General features: G+C 39.3%; 1 protein-coding gene across 1 annotated transcript in view; it reads left to right on the forward strand.

The window, feature by feature from the left end:
- KIF16B (kinesin family member 16B) overlaps nt 1–18,339 on the forward strand; it is a 171,806-nt gene that overhangs the window by 62,311 nt on the left and 91,156 nt on the right. The window contains 3 exon segments of the mRNA XM_032103634.1: nt 6,262–6,381; nt 6,932–6,983; nt 8,173–8,310. Of these exon segments, the coding sequence (XP_031959525.1) occupies nt 6,262–6,381; nt 6,932–6,983; nt 8,173–8,310 (310 nt within the window).

Genomic DNA, 18,339 nt, shown 5'->3' on the forward strand with positions numbered 1-18,339 from the left:
TGCTTTTCTTGAAAATACTTCTTTGAAATGGTGTCTTTCTTTCTGCCATGTCTTTCAAAATCATATTCATAATTCCTATAAATTTCTTGGGTTTTAAATAGTCATTTCCTATATAATTAATATTTGTCATGTTATCTGTAGTCTGTGATTTATTTCTTGAGCTGGCTAGTCCTGGTGTGTCTGCCCAGTGTGTGCTGGATCTAGTTCTGTCCATCAGTGATCACCGCTAGAAACAGTGTGGGACTGGTTCTCATCTTGGTGGATGTTGATGGAGCGTTTGACTCTGGAACGTATAGGAAACTATTTCCTTATTTATGTAGTGTGGAGATTAGGATTTAAATACAATAAAAATGCTTATACAGAGGATGTGATGGAAGCAGTGGTACTGAGAGGGGACCTAAGTTTGTAGTTGTAGGGGTTTTGGGGAGGTGGTCCTGGAGCACATTTTTGGGCTTAATTCATGTTTAATGGTTTCTTTAAATGTGTTAACTGGGGAAGTTTGCTGATATTAAAGCTAATTTGTCTAGCAGAGCGTCTGACAGAGGATTGAGTGAGTCTAAGGATGACAGAAGGGTGGTTGATGGTAAATAGTTTGCAATGCAAAGGTGTTAATACACAGTGGAAGAGGAGGAGGAAAGCATGAGACTTTACTGTTACGAGATAGTATGTCTGCATAAAAGACACATGAATCTGGAAGGATCAGATAGATATTGTGTGTAGTGAGTGGAAGTAGGTGCTGGCAAAATTGTATACACACTGTGAACACTGGAAGTTGTCAAGGAAGAAGACCTTGAGAAAGGATGTCCTAAACTCTGGGATATGGTGAGCCTGGTCATCTCCTGGGGGGAAATGCTTTGAGTTTGACCTAGTATAACCACACTAAGGAGAACAGATACCACTGCTGCCAGTATCAATGAATAAAGGCTGGAGAAGGAAAATTATTATTTCAGCTGAATGTCAGTAGTGATGCAAAGTGCATGAATGTAAACTGGCTATTACCAAGTTCAGACCAAATATTTGAAATAATTTTACATCATACAATGGATGAGAGCCTGAGTGTAGTCTATAAAATTACTTGTTACGGTGTTTGGGCACAGCACTTGTGACACAGGAGGTCACTTTTCAGTTGTTTCTTCTTAGGTGGGAGAAATGTTGCTGACATTTCAAGCAGAGGTAAAATTCCTCAAGTTTTTCTTTAATTACAGAACTAATCAAATCAGCTTTCTTGTGTTTTGTGGGGCTTACTGGCAGCTTCACTAATTTTTTGCTACACTTGCTTCTTAATACTGGGAATGCAACTTCAGTAGCTGCCTGTCATCTTTATAAATATAATAATTATCATGCAATGCAGTTGAAAATTCAAAGGAGTTGTCAATCTGTTTATGTAGCACTTTGAGAAGAATTGTATCTAGAATTCAGATAATTTATCTGAAATTCTGTGAACAGAAACAGAGGTCTCTCTGCAGTATATTCCTCTTATATTCCTACTATTTTTAATCCATTCAAAGCCTACATTAGGACTGTACCACCTGAATGATGGGAATAAGCTCCACATAGGTGAGTTATGGTTTATTCAGCTGTACTCAATTTTGGAGTATAAAACAGGGCAAGTGGATAGCAATCCTTGTCCAGAAAACTTCCCATGCTTTCCATGTCTGTGATTGTTGAAGTTAGGGAACCCCAGGCAATGGATACCCTGTGCCTTTGTCCACAAGTACCTCTTTTCCTTTTCTCACCTTTTTTTTCCAGGCAATTTTTTGCAGCCATGTAAATTACTGGTGTCCACAGTGTCCTTGTATTTAACAACAAGGGATTCCTTTTGGTTTTGAACTCCTGATGATCAATTTTCTTTTCTACTTCCTCATATAAGAAGCATCAAGGCACCACTGCTTGTTTGGGAATTTCCCCCCTTGGGGTTTTTGCACATTCATCATAGTCCTGCCCTGCACTTTTGTCTCATTTTCTCTTTTCTTGGAAGGGTTAACTCTGGAAACTCAAACAGTGTAGCCCTCTTAGCGCACACATGTATGAACTAGGTGTGAAGTGGGTCTGCCTATATTGCCATGTATTCTTTGCTGTAATCCAGTAGTACAGCCCTCAGCTTCCTGTGTTTGTCCAGAACTACTGCAACGGAACTGTGCTTTTAAGTCACCTAATCTTCTGCAGTCCCGTGGTGGAGAATATGTAAGTTTCTGACTTCAGTGAGAGAAGTTTTGGATTTTCACCCATGCTGATTATGGCATGACCAGCTGAGGCTGTTTCACGCATATTTCCTCTCTCTATTTACATAGTCTCTTTAATGCCATGTATATGCTGGGTTTGGAAATCAGCTTTTTCGGGAGCATTTGAATTCTGAACACTGTGCAATATTTTTTTCTCTAGGTATGAAACATTTGTTTCCAGTGATTTAAAGGAAATGCAAAGTGTGCTGAATATATAACTGGAGGAAAACCAATTAAGAATTAAGAACTTCCCTTGTGTGCAGTTTACATTTATGCATTTTATAGATGACTTAATGTTAGTCTGGGGCCATTGAGCATAGTCAGACCTTTTTGTGAACTCAGGATATAATAGCATATTTTCAATAAAATCAAATGCACTCAAAGTACCTGTTGGCATAAGAATTTTCTCATATATAGTCTGGTTAAATATTAATGCAAAGACTTTTGCTATTGCACATTTTTGCACATAGTATTTAAATTTGGTATTACACTTTTTTTTGCATAATTTAAATGTAGAAATCTGAACATCATGCTAGCTAAGTAAATTGTCATGTTTTACTGAAAGTGACCTGCACCGTGTATTCTTAGGACTGTGTGCCAGCAGCTATCTGTTCAATATTTAAATAAAAGAATTGCATTTTTGGATTGGAAAGCATGACAAAAATTGAACTCCCCTGAGAGGTTCTGTTCATTGCAGTGCACTAATTACATATAATCTTTAATATGTGCTGGGACAATAGCAGCATAATGTTTCCCTCCACTAGTAGATTGGTCAAGGAATGTTAGAAATGTCTTTTGGACCTACTTTCTTTTTAATTTAATTCAGTATCTTGTTGGCCAAAAAAAGAAAAGCTGTGTGGCTCTATTTTTGTGTGTGCATTTAAAGAAATAACATTTAAAGACATCCTGTGTGTCACAGTGGTCGTCTTTATAATAAGTAGTTGTATATGATGATGATGAATTTTTCAGCTCAAGTGAGTACTTTAGTCAAAGATTTGTTCTTAAAGCTACCAGATCATATCTCAGTTTAGAAGTGCCACTGTATCAGTTAATACAGTAAACTTAATACATCAGCACAGAAGAAATGAGATTTCACAAGCGCTTTTATATCTCTCTATATAAATGTAAATGAATTTACTGTATCAGGATATTTCTGACAGCTGAGTCAGAGCTGAATTCAAAGAGACAATTTAAATATACAATAAAATCTCTTTATTTTAACTTTCACTTAAATAAGTAGTTTTTTGTATACTGACTCAGAATTATTTTCTGAGTTTCTACTCTTCAAGTGAGTCCCTTTGGTCTAGCAGCTCCCAAAGAAGATAACCTTTTTTTGCTCCCAGCACAGTAGCCACTTAGATCAACTGAAGTGCTCCTTTGTGGATAATACTTGGCTTGCTTTATTGTCCACAGCTTGTGAACACATCCTAAATACTGAGGGAGTATGTGTACGCTTTTCTGTTCAAGGATAATTCAAGCTAAGAAGCATGTGGGTACATTCAGTTTTCTTCAACTGCACCTTGAGATTTTCATAAATTTTCTGACTTAGTAATTTTCAATAGGGACAGCAACCTTTCATGCTCTTGTCATTTGACTTATGGATTCACCACTTCTTAAAATCATGTAGCACAAATGAAAGTAAATCAAATAGTGGATTAAATCTAATAATTTCTCTGCCTTGTAATATCTTACAGACCTTCAATTTATTTCAAAAGAGGTCTGTCCCTCTTCAGAGATATCCTTCCTATGCTGTTGAGGATGAAAGAGGGGCAATTTGACTACTTCTCTTGGGCCTTTTTCTTTTCTTTTTCTCACTGTTAGAGAACAGAGTAATAAAGATCTATTATTGGTGATGTTTCTGTGATTTTATTTTGGGGCAAAAGTGCACTGTTTGGCATTTGGAAGCATCCTTGCAGAAGCTTTTGAATTTTTAAGCCAAGCGATTAAAGTTTAGGAGTTACTCCAGGTATCTAATTAAGATTCAGTGTTTTTTTAGTAAATTGTATCTGAAGATAAAAGCTAATTTACAACCTATATTAAACTAAAAGATATCATAGTTAATCACAGCTACTGTCTGCTGCATTTCTTTTAAAATTTCCGTTAAAAGGATGCATTCTGTGCGTGAATGGCAGTTGTTTACAAAGTATGACTTTAGAAACTCAATTAATTTATGTTCTTTAATTTTAGATCTGAATAAAAAGCCAAGCTATCTGTTTTAAATCACAATTATGCATGATTTATTTCTGATTATAGTAAAAAGGTGTTGAATATTAAAAGACTGGAAAATAAAGAATCATATTGTTTCTTTATTCTTAATTATTTGTGAGCTATTTCTCACCCAGTGATAATTTCTTTGTCTCCTGGGATGTTTATTTTTTCCTCTGTCAGGGACGTTGGCAAAAAGCAAACATGCTTTGTTGTGCTGGGGAAAAAATATTCAGCTCTTAATATTTTATCAATTCCATTGGGCCAAAGGTGCTGGCAGTAACCAGTCACCGGTCCTCAGAGTCTTGTCTTCATCCTTGTCATATGGGAACATTATAAATTATGTATAACTTTAGATGCTAGTCAATAAATATCTAATATGTGATAGGTATTTTTGACTGAAATTACTTTTTCTCCTGAACAATTAATTAAGCTGTATTTTTTAGATTTATGATGCGACTCTTTTATAATATCAAGGAATATCTGGGCGCATTTTGAATGTCCGACCTGCACATGAATCACAGCTTATTTTTTTTATTTCTGAATGCTGGAGAACTTTTTCATTCATCCTTGACCAGAGTAACATTTCCCAGTTTTGTTTTGCAGAGTTTTATATGTTGTATTATCATCTTACCTTTTCCAGATATATCCATACTTGGAATTTTTTAGACAGTATCAGTATTGACCTTTTTTGTCTGTAGGGAAATGAGGTTTTACATCTGCTTTCTTCCTGTAGACTTGCAGATTGCTGTACTTGGGAAAATGCATATAACAATCTATCTGTTGTTTTTTCTTTCAAACAATGTAGTGTCTTTTTGGCTCTGGAGAAGGCATTTGATGACTTGGAAAAGGAGTAGTCATGCAGCTGTCAGAAAACTTATTTTCCTGTTTTACTAGCCCCCGGAGAAAAGTGTGCTCCTTGTAATACACAGATGGAATATCTGCTGACATTGCCTGTGCTTCATGCATTGTCAGGGCTTAGTTCGTTTACACAGAAAAACACATTTGTCTTGAAAAATGGTGTGTTTCTGTGTGCACATTCATGGTCTCTACTGTTGTTATCTTCCAGGCCTGGGAGCCAATAGAATTCTGTTTCAACTTGAAAGTTAAACTTCTTAAAGACAAAAACTTACTTCAAAGCTATAATTAATTTTTTATTTATTGCATAGACTATTGTGTACTACATCATACAATACTTTATCCAAGGTTGAAATCTCCTACTTGCAGTCCTGCTGAATGATGCTTCAACCTATGGATGGCTGTACAATGTGGCCCAAAGGAATTTTGGAGAATTGAAGTGATGTGCTGTGAATATTTCTTATGTTTATTTACTACTGGCAGTGCTTCTCTTACATTGCATGTTATTTTAACTGCTTAGGTTTACTGAATTCTCAGGTGTCAGGGGTTTTTATTGTGCAAGGTTCAGCTTATTTAAAGGACTGCTGAAGAGTTTTAATGTTCTGTTCCCTTCTTTAGCTGTACTGAATGCTGAGGAGTTTGAAATTCTCCTTACCATTATGAAAGGTGGCACATAGCTTGCTTTTAGACAATGTTGCTTTGTTACGCTCTTGATTGATGTTCCTTATCTGGTATAATTCAGCTGTTTGTCTGGTTTCCTTCAAATAACACCTTCACAGATTTCCTCAACAGCAATGTTGGAATGCTTAACAGAAGTAGAGGTCAGGTTTAAAATGTAAAATCAAAAAATTCTAAAAAATTGCTCTTTCTTTGGTGTGATACTACAGAGAAGAAGTTACATTAAATGTAGTTTAGAAAGAGAAGGAAGAGGGGTATTTCTTGCACATCCTAATAAATAGACTTTTGTCCTTTTTAGGAGCAAACCTTGGCTCTGAGGAAAGAAGGGATAGGTGTTGTGTTAGATTCTGAACTGCCTCATCTCATTGGCATTGATGATGATCTTCTCAGTACTGGTATCATCTTGTACCACTTGAAGGTAAATACACATCTGTGTTTCCATAGCCTTTATATGCCTTATGATTTTTTCAGTAGAAAAATTATAGTATTGATTTGCTATCTATATATAGTGCTCATTACATTCCTATGGTAAGAAAAGCTCTTTATGCTGCTCTGCTGCTGCAAGAAAAGCTCTTAAGAGGTTGCAAGTGATGAAATTAAAATATCTGTTTAGGTTTATCCTGAGAATCAACTGGTTAACCAGAGATAGGTGTTTCATATTTTTATCTGTGTATTGGTTTGTCATTCATGTAATTATAAAGCTTGACCTTTAAAATCCAAATCTAGATTGTCTCAAAACTGCAAAGGTGGTTCTGCACTGGACAGTTGAAACTTGAATTTGCTGATAATACTGCGGAATAAAGACTGTGAAAGCATTCTGAAAATGCTGTGTGATTCCTTTTTTTCATGTATATTTAAATACATATTTCGTTCAGGTTACCCTGAGAGAGTGGAAGGATAAATTATATTATTGTGGGGAAGATAACGAGATTCCAACTGGAAATAATGTGTGTTTCTCTCTTAATTAGGAGGGCCAAACATATGTTGGCAGAGAAGATGCTATGACAGAACAGGATATTGGTATGGAATTTGGCATTTTTATATTCTTTCTTCTTCCAGTATCCTAATATATGAACTAAGCTTCATATGGTTTTTTCCCCTTTTGAGTTAGTTGTTCTGTGTTTTGTGTATTTTAATTTTTGGAAAATCTGAAAGTTGAATTGCATGGAGTTCACTTTAAAGAGCATGACTTCTAGCATAGCTTGTGGGCTTTAATTATATTCATATACTCGTTACTAATTTATTTTTTGCTTCTCTTGAAATAGCACCTGTAAAAATACTATTCTTTTTCATATAGCACCTGTCACAGTTACTGTAAAATCATTCTCTTAACTTTTGTGTAATGACAGCATTGTTATACTGTTATATCTAAGATAGTCTTGGGACTTCAGATTTGAGTTTAAAAAAATTCTGAATGTTGGTAGAAATCTACGGATTTTCCTATTGATTTCTTACCAAAGCAACTAACTGCTAGATCTCGACTGTCCTATCACATAAGTTTTACATAAGTTCCTGGAAGGCAGTTCATTAAGTAAACTGCATCCTTTAATTCTTGGGTGAGAATCTGAGAGTCAAATAACTTAGTTTGGTGTATTTTCATGGTTCAAAAGTTGTCTGGATTTGATTTATTATAATAAATTCCATGAAACTACCAAACTTGATGCTTTGGATTATTAAGCAATAGCTATAATCATACATTATTGGAAGAAAAAATAGAAAGTAGCATAACTGATTGATAGAAGCCCTGAATATCACAGGATGTAAGAACTTCAGGCTTCCTTTTGTCTACAATGGCATATTATATCCTGTCTTTTCAGATTTAAGCATGTTTGCCTTAAGGTCTACAAGTTTTCATTATTTCCTGGTAAAACTGGTCAAAGAATCTCTCTCTACAAATATGTGAATTATACTTTTCTGTTTTTTATTGGGAAGAAAGGAGCATTTGCTAATCACGTATCAAAGCACAGGAATAAAGAGCGTTACACAAAAAAAATGCAAAACCAACCCAGCACACTACTTTCCACTAGAATAAAACAGTAAATATTTAAGGCATGCAGGACGTGATAAAGGAAGGAAGAAAACATTGTCCAGAATAAAGAGAAAATATACTCTCAGATATATAGTGCAATGTGTCTTAAATTATTATTAGCATGTTAATCTTACTGGTTGTGAGGAGTCTAATTATGTTATCTTACTTCTTTGTGTTTAGTTCTTCATGGCCTTGATCTGGAAAGTGAGCATTGCATCTTTGAGAATCTCAATGGAACTGTGAACCTCATACCGCTGAATGGAGCGCAGTGTTCTGTGAATGGTATTCAGATTACAGAACCCACACACCTCAACCAAGGTATTACCTAGCTTAATGTCATTTTTCAGGCACAGCCTCTTCGCTTCTTCCTGGCAACCGCACTGAAAAATATTTATGTGTATATAAAGGGGTTACTGTTTAATTAGTTTTAATTTCATGTCTTCTCAACTACAATCCAAAACCACCAGGAAAACCCCATGGTGTTTTTATTGTCAAAGAATTGCCATATGGTGAAAAGACAATTCTTTATTAATTTCAACCACTTCTGTATTGGTTTGAAAGACAGGTGTCTGCCTAGGGTGGGAACCTCCCTTGGAATGGAGAATATGACTCCCTTCTCTCGGAATTATTATAAACTGAAATTAAGGGGCTTTCAGGCAAAGATATGGGAAAGAGAATAACAATTCTTTACCATGTAGGGATAACAAGGCAAACGAACAACAACACCGGCAGCAACAACAAACAAAACTGGAAACCCAGTGACAGCCTTCTTGGCTGCAGGTGGTTTCCCCTTCGGTGCAGTTCCACTCACAGCCGGCAGGGGCGCTGGTGGCTCCTGGCTGGGCAGGGTGGGTGTGATGATTCCCCTGCGCCTGCAGGGGGCGCTGTGTCACGAATTCAGTTGTGTCTCTCTCACATGGTGATGGCGGGCAGGCTGGACGGCAAAAACGGGCTGCAGCAGGAACCTCAGAGAAGGGACCGGAATGGCAGGGTGGGCTCACCTGGGGTGGCAAGCAAGAGGTAGCAGAAACTCTGCAGCTGTAGCAGGGGTCACAGGGTGTCCCGGCAGGCAGAGGGTGTGGGTTAGAGTGCAGTGAAAAAGCCCAGGGCAGCGGCAGAAAGCAGCGGAGCTGAGCAGTGGCAGCTGAGCTCCTCCGCAGCAGCTGCCGCACACAGCCAGGGAGATGTGCCCTCTGGGAGGGGGTTGGGGTCCCGGTCTTTTCCCCTGAGGCACCCAAACAGATGGCAAGGGTCCTTTTCCAGTGAGGCAGGGTGCCAGTAAGATCCCAGTTCAATGGCTGCTCTCATGAGCAAAGGCTCAGCCATGGCAGGAGAAATAGGGCAGGGCTGGGCTCTAGCAGCTGCAGCCAATTCCCCCCACAAGCAGCAGCTCTACCGTTCTCCTCTGAAACCAAGAGCTAGGAGATGTGCCCAGCCCCCTTTTCCCCAGCCCAGTTCTCCTGGTATCTCTGCCCTTCCAAGAGAAACCCTCAGATAAGAGAAGTGCAGCCAGGTGCCCTCCTCCCCTGAGCTGTGGCCGCTTCTTTAGTCTCTCTTAAGTACCAGTTGTTATTGTTTCTTAACAACAAAATGGGAGAAAATTCCCTAAGAGAAAGAAATCAAAAAAAGAAAAAAGCCTGAACACAAACAACTTCAATAATCTTGGTTATGGTTTGATAGTTACCCTTTGATTCTGTTCATTTTTACACAAAGCAAACTCCATGCCAGATTGCTGTAATGTTAAGAAAAAGAGTATAGATCTCCACAGGACTAAAATAATGTCAGAGGCACCCCTGTCCCTCTCCCCAAGTTTCAGCTTGTTCCTACTTAATACTATCGCCAAATGCTTTTGTACAGCAGGAGATTGAGCTGGAGAATCTGTTTGCTGCAGTTTTAGGAAATGACAAGAAGGGAGAGGCTAACCCTTAGGGAGGAAGTTGAGAGAATTACAATTTTAATATAAAAACTTTAAAATCTGGAAATTAAAAAGCACCCAGGACAGCTGGGAACAAAGATATATGGTGTTGGCCTGGAAAGGACTGAGTGCCAAGTGAGCTGGTGAGTGCTGCAGCAGAGCTTCATGATGTTTTATCTTCCAGGAGCACCTAGAATATCTTCCCATTTAGCAAGGAGCTGAAAAAGACCTGTTTAGGAGTGAGGCTGTGACACAGCTCAGCTGCTGAAAAACCATCTCACTTTACTCTGAGAGCTTCTTTTCAGGGAAGTAAACTTAGCCTAACAAAGGAAGAATGCAGTGTTAAAGAAGGGGAGTCTTGCATCCTTTCTGAAATCCATCAAATGCTTCTAAAAGCTGCCTGCAGAAATCGAGGAGTTTTGGTGTAGAGAGGTGACATTGGCATTTTTTGTTAGAGTGCCTATTTCTTCATGCAAAATGAGAGGCATATGTGCTTGTTTCTATTGCAGATAGGGGTGGAAAAGAAAAAAGCCCAGCCCCTTTGGTCTTAGGTTTGAGTAAATCTCATGCATAAATTATTAACAACATTGACATTAATAGCAAATAACACTGTAAACAATAAAAATTGAGTTGTGATGAATCATCTTTATTTTATCCTGCTGCATTTTGAAAGCAGAAAATGTTCAGGGTGCCTCAGAAGAAAGTAGGAGTTTGGATGCTATATCCCTCTTTCAGATGCATATTGATGAGTGGGAAAGACTCCACTACTAGAGTAAGTAGTAAAGTAGGTATGTTTATTCCAGCACTGGGATGCATGGGGGATAATTCCTCCAAAGTCATGCATGCCGATAGCTGCATTCAGCTTGGTATATATAGGGTTATAAGTTCCATATTCATTGAGTTTCCCAATACACCTATACATATTCATTGCCTAGCCCCGCCTAGCCTCGCTTCGTATTACAATGAGCCCAGAAGTAATTTACATCCACGTTGCGCTTGCGCAGTGTTGTCTGGTGGTGTGGGCAGAGGTCTCTGAGATGAAATAAGAGTCTTCCTCAGATGAAATAAGGAGTCTTCCTCATCCTGAACTTTTCACCTTCCTTCCCTGCGCATGCTCTTTAAGCCCCTGAGCTAAGTCCAAACTTCAAGACTGGTTTGAGTTAGTTTTAGGTTAAAAACAGGATCTTTGGTCAAGATTCCTTTGCCTTATCAATAATCTCATATCTTCTCATCCTGCTTTGGTGAGCACAGTAAGTGTTGGGCAAGTGGTATGCATTGCTTCTAACAAATGAATTCTTAGTAACCTCTAATGAATTCTTTAACCTCTGCTTACCCATCCCCCTGATTCAATATTACAACTTGATTTTTGTGCTTCTTAAAGTGGAAACATGACTTTTTTCCCTCACAAAATTTTTTAGACACAAATTTGCAACTCAAAGGAGAAAGGGTTGTCTAGGGTTGCTAAATTGTAAAAAACAGCTGCATAAGCTGACCTTTCGTGTGTGCAAGGAGACTGAGTCTGAGAGGAAGGTAGCAACTGTGACATTAGGTGTGCACAACTGATGAAATCAGTAGTTTAAGGACTTATGTGCAATCCATTTATCCCAGCTGTGTTAGCATTTAGTCTCACAGCATGAAGAGCCAGTGTCCTTAAATACCTGCTTTTAGGTAACACTGATTAACTGCTGATACATTTAAATGTTTCCATTCATCTAATAGCTGTTCATTTGACAATGTGTTAAAATTTTAGACCATCATGGAGTTTAAAAAAAATAAGAGGCATGGTAATTAATTGCCACTTCCTTCTATGGATTTCTTCCATCATTTGCAAATTCTGTCTAATGTGGTGTTTTTGTTAATGTAACTGAATTAACAATATTTTTTTACTCATAAGAACATATGGAAGGATTTCTAAAGGTAACTGAGTTATATTCACAATTAAAGTTTGTCATTTACCTTAAATATATCCTCACCTTAGAACAAGTTTTTGGGGTTTTGGGCCAAACGGTCAACCTTAATGTACTTAAAACAGAAACCTAGGAGTTATTCAAATGACCCATCATTTAGGATGAACTCTCATGTGCTTCCTGTTAAGTTTCTCTCTCCTGTCTTCCTTGAAATTTATGAAGTTAGGGACACACATCTATAACTATTAATTCTGAAAATTTAATTAATTTATTTAAGTTGCTTCCACCTAGTGAAGTGGCCACAAATGTTTAGAATTAATTATTTTTATCTTCACTTGAAAGTGACTGAAGGAATTTCATAGAGATTTATGAAATCTATTTTTGAGATTAGACTGAGGTAAACTGCAAATGTGATCCAAAATTGAGCTGTTGTGTAGACAGCAAGAAGTGCCTGTAGTGCTTTTTGCCATTTATTTGCTAAGACTGAATAACCTAATTTGAGTTGATATTCCTAATGTTGGGAAAATTAATCCATGAACACCAGCGGTTTATGTCCAAAAAGGAGACAGAGGAGTCCTGTTACTGTATTCAAATAAAGGCAGAGGCCATGAGGCATTCTCCAGGGGTCTCTCAAATTGTTAGAGGACGCAGCCCCCTTTTTATCCTAATTTCCCGACTTCATTTACCTCTCTTTCCCCATTGACTGAGGTACTTGAGAGGTACAGACTTCCTGAAATGCTTAATACAGACCCCCTTCTAATGTATACCTCCCCCCGCCTTTTTCTTTTCCTATGGAATTTATGGTTCTTTCCATTGCTTCTTTATCTCTCAGTATCTATCTTTACCTATCAGCAAACCCACAGTTTGTTTGTAAAGACAAATCTCTCTCATTCCTTTCAATCCCTCCTCTTTTAGTTTCTCAATAATTGTCTTTACAAATTTTAGTTATCATTGACTTACTTTTCTGTTCTTGGGTCTTTTTTTTGTTTTGTTTTGCATTTTGTTTTGCAGTTACTTGCAGTGACATCATATTCTGTCCCTTTTGTAGCCATTTCTGGATCAGTAGGCATGGCTACTGCCTGCATCCCCTTGATCACATGTTGAATAAGTTGCACTAAGCAAGGGATCATGCATGGTTGTTCCGGTTTGGCCAAATTTAGAAATATATACTCTGAGAGAAGGTACAACCACCGCTCCCCCCACCAGGTTCAGGAAAAAATAAATTTTCCTCAAAGGAAAGTGAAAGAGATAAAAACTATTTATTTAACAAACGCACAGGAAAATGATAATAATGCTAAATAATAAAATCTCTCGCTGTGGAGGAAAAACCTGGGAAAGTTTAAGTGTCAGGGTCCTCCCTTTGGTCTCCTTGGATCTGGGGCTTGGCCCAGGGCCAGGCCCTTTGTGCCCAGTGGAAAGTTCTCCTGATGTGCTCTGATGTCGAAGAAATCAAGCAGTCCAGTAGAAAAGGGAGAAAATCTGAAATTCCAGGGAAGGAAAAATTCAACTCTCAGTCTCTCTTTGGAGAAAAAGCAGCTGAACCACTGGCCAAAAAAAACCCTGTCCTTGGGAAACCAGCAAGCCAGGTCCTTCTTCCCTCCCCTGCCACAGCTGGGAAAACCAATTGCTATCTGTGTGTGACCTTGAACAAGCTGCAAACTGCTTTAATGAAGTTTTGCTCAGTTTTTCCTTCCCCCTCTCAGGCTCAGTTTAGAGGCATAGAAAGGCACAGAAATTAATTTCTGGGCATAGGCAGCGATATGGGATACATATCATAAAGTCACCCCAAGACAATGATAAAAAGATTAGGGTTCCTGTGATGCCTTTTCTTGGTCTTAAAATCAAGAGTCATACACGGTTAGAAGGGGAAAAGGGATTTTACCTTGGTATTTATTTTAAGGATCATATGCATTGAAATGCACCCCGCAAAAAATGCCCCCCCCAAAAGATGGGGTATAACATTATAGGTTTTACTAATTAGCGTATCTATCAAAGATTCCCCAATGAGAGGCTCAAGTGAGCCCCCCTCCCCAAGGAGCCTTCCCCCTGGATGGTTCTATCTTAGTTTACAGAATATGTTCAGAGAGGACCTTGGGGTCTGGGGCACACTGATCCCTAGCTACGAAGCTTCTAAAATGTTTAGTCTCTTAGCTTGACAAACGAGTCCAAGAATGTAGAGAAAAAGCACTAAGAATACAGAAGTTGTAAAAAACGTATAACGGGTATAAAAGAAAAGGCAAAAAATCTTCATGGCATCATCTACAGCACATAAGAGGAAAAAAAAGCATTTGTTTAACCCATAGTCCACCAGGTAACCACAAAAACGTGTCTCATTCCCATCCTTTCCATGTTTGGACCAGTACATGATCTAACTTTCTTATTAATTTTGTTATTTGTTTCACCACTTTTCCATTGTCATCTATTTGCAAACAGCAGTTTGAGTCATTTAATTTTCCACACACTCCCCCTTCTTCTGCTAATAGATAAATGCAAAGATAAAGTCCAGTCACAAACACTTTTTCCCACGTATACACTTCCTGTTCTCTTTAGACAATAAATGCCTCTTTCAGAAGAATGAAGTCACCATGGACTTGCTTCTTCACCCCAAAATCCCGTTCTGTTACGGACCTCACTCAGGGTGCTGATTCACCATTTAGGCTCAACTGGGCTGGCCACCCATGACCAGTCTTCAGAGCCTCCTGGCCCTCCACAGACCCAACAATTGCTAAGGTTAAAGGTTTTTGCTACTTCTTCTCCTAAGATTAAAAAATTATTCTCCCACCTCTGGCCCAAACCTAACTGACAATATAAAGGTAAGATTATTAAGAGAAATGTTCTAATGGTGTAATCTCCTAACCTAATTTTTCACTGTCACATTGTCTCTGAATCGTGCCAAAACCGGGCCAGGAGAGTCTTCAGAGACAGAGTCAGAGAAGTGGGTATTTGCTTTATTCAGCACGCTGGGTGTGTGGGGATCGCTCCTCCAAACACACACACCGGTGCGTCCTACAACACAGTATTATGGGTTAAATTATGAATATTCATCACATTCCTTGCGACAGGCGCGGTTATACAAATTATTTCTCGGAAGTCATTAATATCATTAGCATAAGGGTCACACATGTGCTGTGTGTCCTGGTGGTTGTGCTGAGGAAGGCCTCTCCTCTTCCTTGGGAGTCTTTCTGATGAAGACCAGTAGTCTTCCTCACAGTGCACTTTTCACCTTTCTCCCTGGGCACGCGTAGTCCTTTGAGGAATCATTCAGCAGTCTCTGAAATAATCCTTGTCCCCTCTATCTTGACAAGATTAGGGCAAATTCAGTTTCTTAGGTTTTGTAATTAACATCTGCTGTCTGAACTAACATGTGCTGTCTCCCAATAGTTAACTTGTGCTTACATGAGTTAGCTATTGACTGCCCCTTCCTCATCTCCCGCACCACGTGTGGTGAGTGAGGGCACAGAAACAGCTTAACATAAAGAAAACAATGACAGTGAAGATTAGCCCCCAATGACTGGAGATTTGAAAGGAGGGATGCCCTTACAGACTGTTCCAGCAGGCAGTCTCTGGGCAGGTGCATGGGGCTTCCCCCGATGTCGATGCACTGGCTGCTGCTCCGGTTCACTCCTGTGGAGTGTCAGTCGTGGCCTCCCCTCCTTTTCCTCCAGCTGAGATGTCCAAATCTCTGGGGCCTCAGGCCTTGACCTGTGTAGGATGGGTCCCCCCGTGTTCAGCTGTTTTGGCAGCTGTTTCTGTGGTCAGTAACACTTGGAAAGGTCCATGCCATTTCGCCACCAGTGGTGCTTCTTTCCACTCCTTAACTAGGACCCAGTCTCCTGGTTGGATGTTACGAATAGCAAGGTCCAAAGGCAGGGTCTGTGCCAGTTGAGCTTCCTGTCAATGAGATCTCACAAGAGACAGTATCTGGGCCACATATTGGTTTAAATATGCATGCCCCCTCACTAGGTTGAGAATTACAAGGGTAAGGAATTCCAAACTCAGTTCAAAGGGAGATAATTTGAATGTCTCCCCTGGGTCTGGCCTTATTCTTCCTAAAGCCAGTGGTAAGAGCCGTACCCATGGCATCCTGGTTTCTATCACCAGCTTCAAAAGGTGTTTCTGTATTTCTCCATTCATCCTTTCAACCTGGCCCGAGCTCTGGGGGAGCCAGGGGGTATGGAGGTTCCATTGTGTTCCTAAAGCAGCCATAACCCCTTGAAGAATTTTTCCTGTAGAATGAGTTCCTCTATCTGAGTCTATTGGTTCCACAATCCTGTATCTTGGAATATTTGTTCCAAAAATACTTTAATAACTGATCCTGTAGTTGCTGAAACAGCTGGAAATGCTTCTGGCCACCCTGTTAACTGACATACTATTACCGGAAGATATTTAAACTGCCACTCAGACATTTCGGTAAATCCACCTGGCATCCTTGGAAGGGTCATACAGCCAGAGGCTTCCCTCCCCTGGCAATTTTCTTTGTAACCCTGTTAATGGTTTTAGCACAAATCAAACAACCTTCAAGAGCTCACTTTGCCAGAGTAAAAAGACCCACAGCAGCATACATTTTGAGGAAGGACTTCTGCCAGTCCTCGGGTGCCCCAATGACTCCCTTCGTGAAGTTGTTTTAATAACTGTAGGGCACAGCTTTTAGTATCCACTGCGTTACTATACCTTGTAAACCAATTATCCCCTGTTTCCTCTGCCCCATTCTGTTTTAATTATCTCAAGTTTCCTCTGGTGAAGAGACAGTTTTCTCTGGCAGCGGTGCAGTTACTGGGAGTAAGGGGAGGATCTTAGAGATTTCTGGCAACAGTGCAGCTTTCCAAGCCTCTTCATCAGCCAGTCGGTTAACCTATGCCTCTTCTGAGCACCCTGCCTGATCTCCCTGGCGTGTATAATTGCCACCCTTTTTGGTAAATTCACCACCTCCAATAGGTGAGAGATTAAGGCTCATGAGATAACGTTTTTTCCCCTGCAGGCTAATAAACTTCTTTCTTCCCAAGTTTTCCCAAACGCATGCATCACCCCATATTCATATTTAGAATCAGTAAAAACATTCACTATCTTGTCCCAGTAAAATTCACAGGCTCTCACAAGCACATACAGCTCCGCTGTCTGAGCTGACCACGTGGGCGGCAACCTCCCCCTTTCCTTTTAATTCCCTTCCATTAACGATAGCGTATCCTGTAAATCGTTTCCCTTTCTACCACCCTTGAAGACACATCAATAAACAACATTTTCTCCCTCAGGCCAAGGAGTGTCTCACAAATCTTCCCTAGCCCGGGTCTGGAGATGTACCACCTAAATGCAGTCATGGATTTCTTCCCAGCTCCCTCTCCAGGGCTGTTCAAACAGGAGGCTGGGTTAAACCCTTCCCTACTTTTCAATTCTAAATCTTCCTGTTCCATTAAAACAAGATTTCATACTGTAATAACCGAGCGCTGGTCATACACTTAGAGGCTCTCTCAGTTAACAAAGCTTAACCTGATGTGACACTGTAAAAATCAGATACCCCGCCCCTTGTCAGTTTTCGGGCCTCTGTTACCATCAGAGCTGTGGCTGAACAATTCTGTAGACAATGAGGTCAGCCTCTGGCCACTGGGTCTAACGACTTAGAAAAATAAGCAACAGGCCGCCGTGCTTTCGTTTTCCTATGGAATTTATGGTTCTTTTCCATTGCTTCTTTATCTCTCAGTATCTATCTTTACCTGTCAGCAAACCCACAGTTTGTTTGTAAAGACAAATCTCTCTCATTCCTTTCACTAATTAATCTGATTTTAAGAGAAGCATTCCTTGCTAAGGGTATAATTTCATTATCAGATGGTAAGAATTTGTAGTGATGAGTTTAAGTACAGTTTTTTTCATACTGTGAGTGTAATGGAGTCCTTATTCTTTTTAAAAATGCTTCATACCAACTGACACATAAATGCTTGGTTCTGAGGTGGTGAACTTGGAAGACTTCCATGTTACGACAGTAGTGAGACATCACTGACAATATACTTCTTAGTAGGGAAGTACTAATCTTGGTACCATTGTCTTTAAAATATGATAAGAATTACTCAGAATCTCATTATCTGTGACCTATACCTTAACTGATTAAATACAGTAATAGATGTGCATCGAGCAATATGAAATTATTCAAGGTTCTTCCATCAGAAAATAGCTGTTGGGTATAAAGTCTAATAATCCTGTTTTGAGTGACAATAAATTTTCAGTGTTCCACATGGGAAGAAAAATGTGCGCGTACAAATAATGGAGATCTGGAGCTTTTAGTGTAGTTGGATTCAAACCTGACCAGTTTGATCAGTAGTGGATGGACAAGTTTGTTCTTGGTCACATTTACAGATGTTCCTGTTGAATCTGCACCTGCTGGTGGCTTCCAAAGCACCGTTAAAGAGGATATAGATCAAATTGGACAGCTGCTTCCTTTCCCTATGTTTATTCTTTAACTGAACTCCATGAACATGATTGACCTTGTGTCCACTGTATTCATGCAGTGTGTGAACATGTGTGGGTTTTCATTTT

The sequence above is a fragment of the Corvus moneduloides genome, chromosome 3 (genome assembly GCF_009650955.1).
Source record: "Corvus moneduloides isolate bCorMon1 chromosome 3, bCorMon1.pri, whole genome shotgun sequence".
In the NCBI taxonomy this organism is placed as follows: Eukaryota; Metazoa; Chordata; class Aves; order Passeriformes; family Corvidae; genus Corvus; species Corvus moneduloides.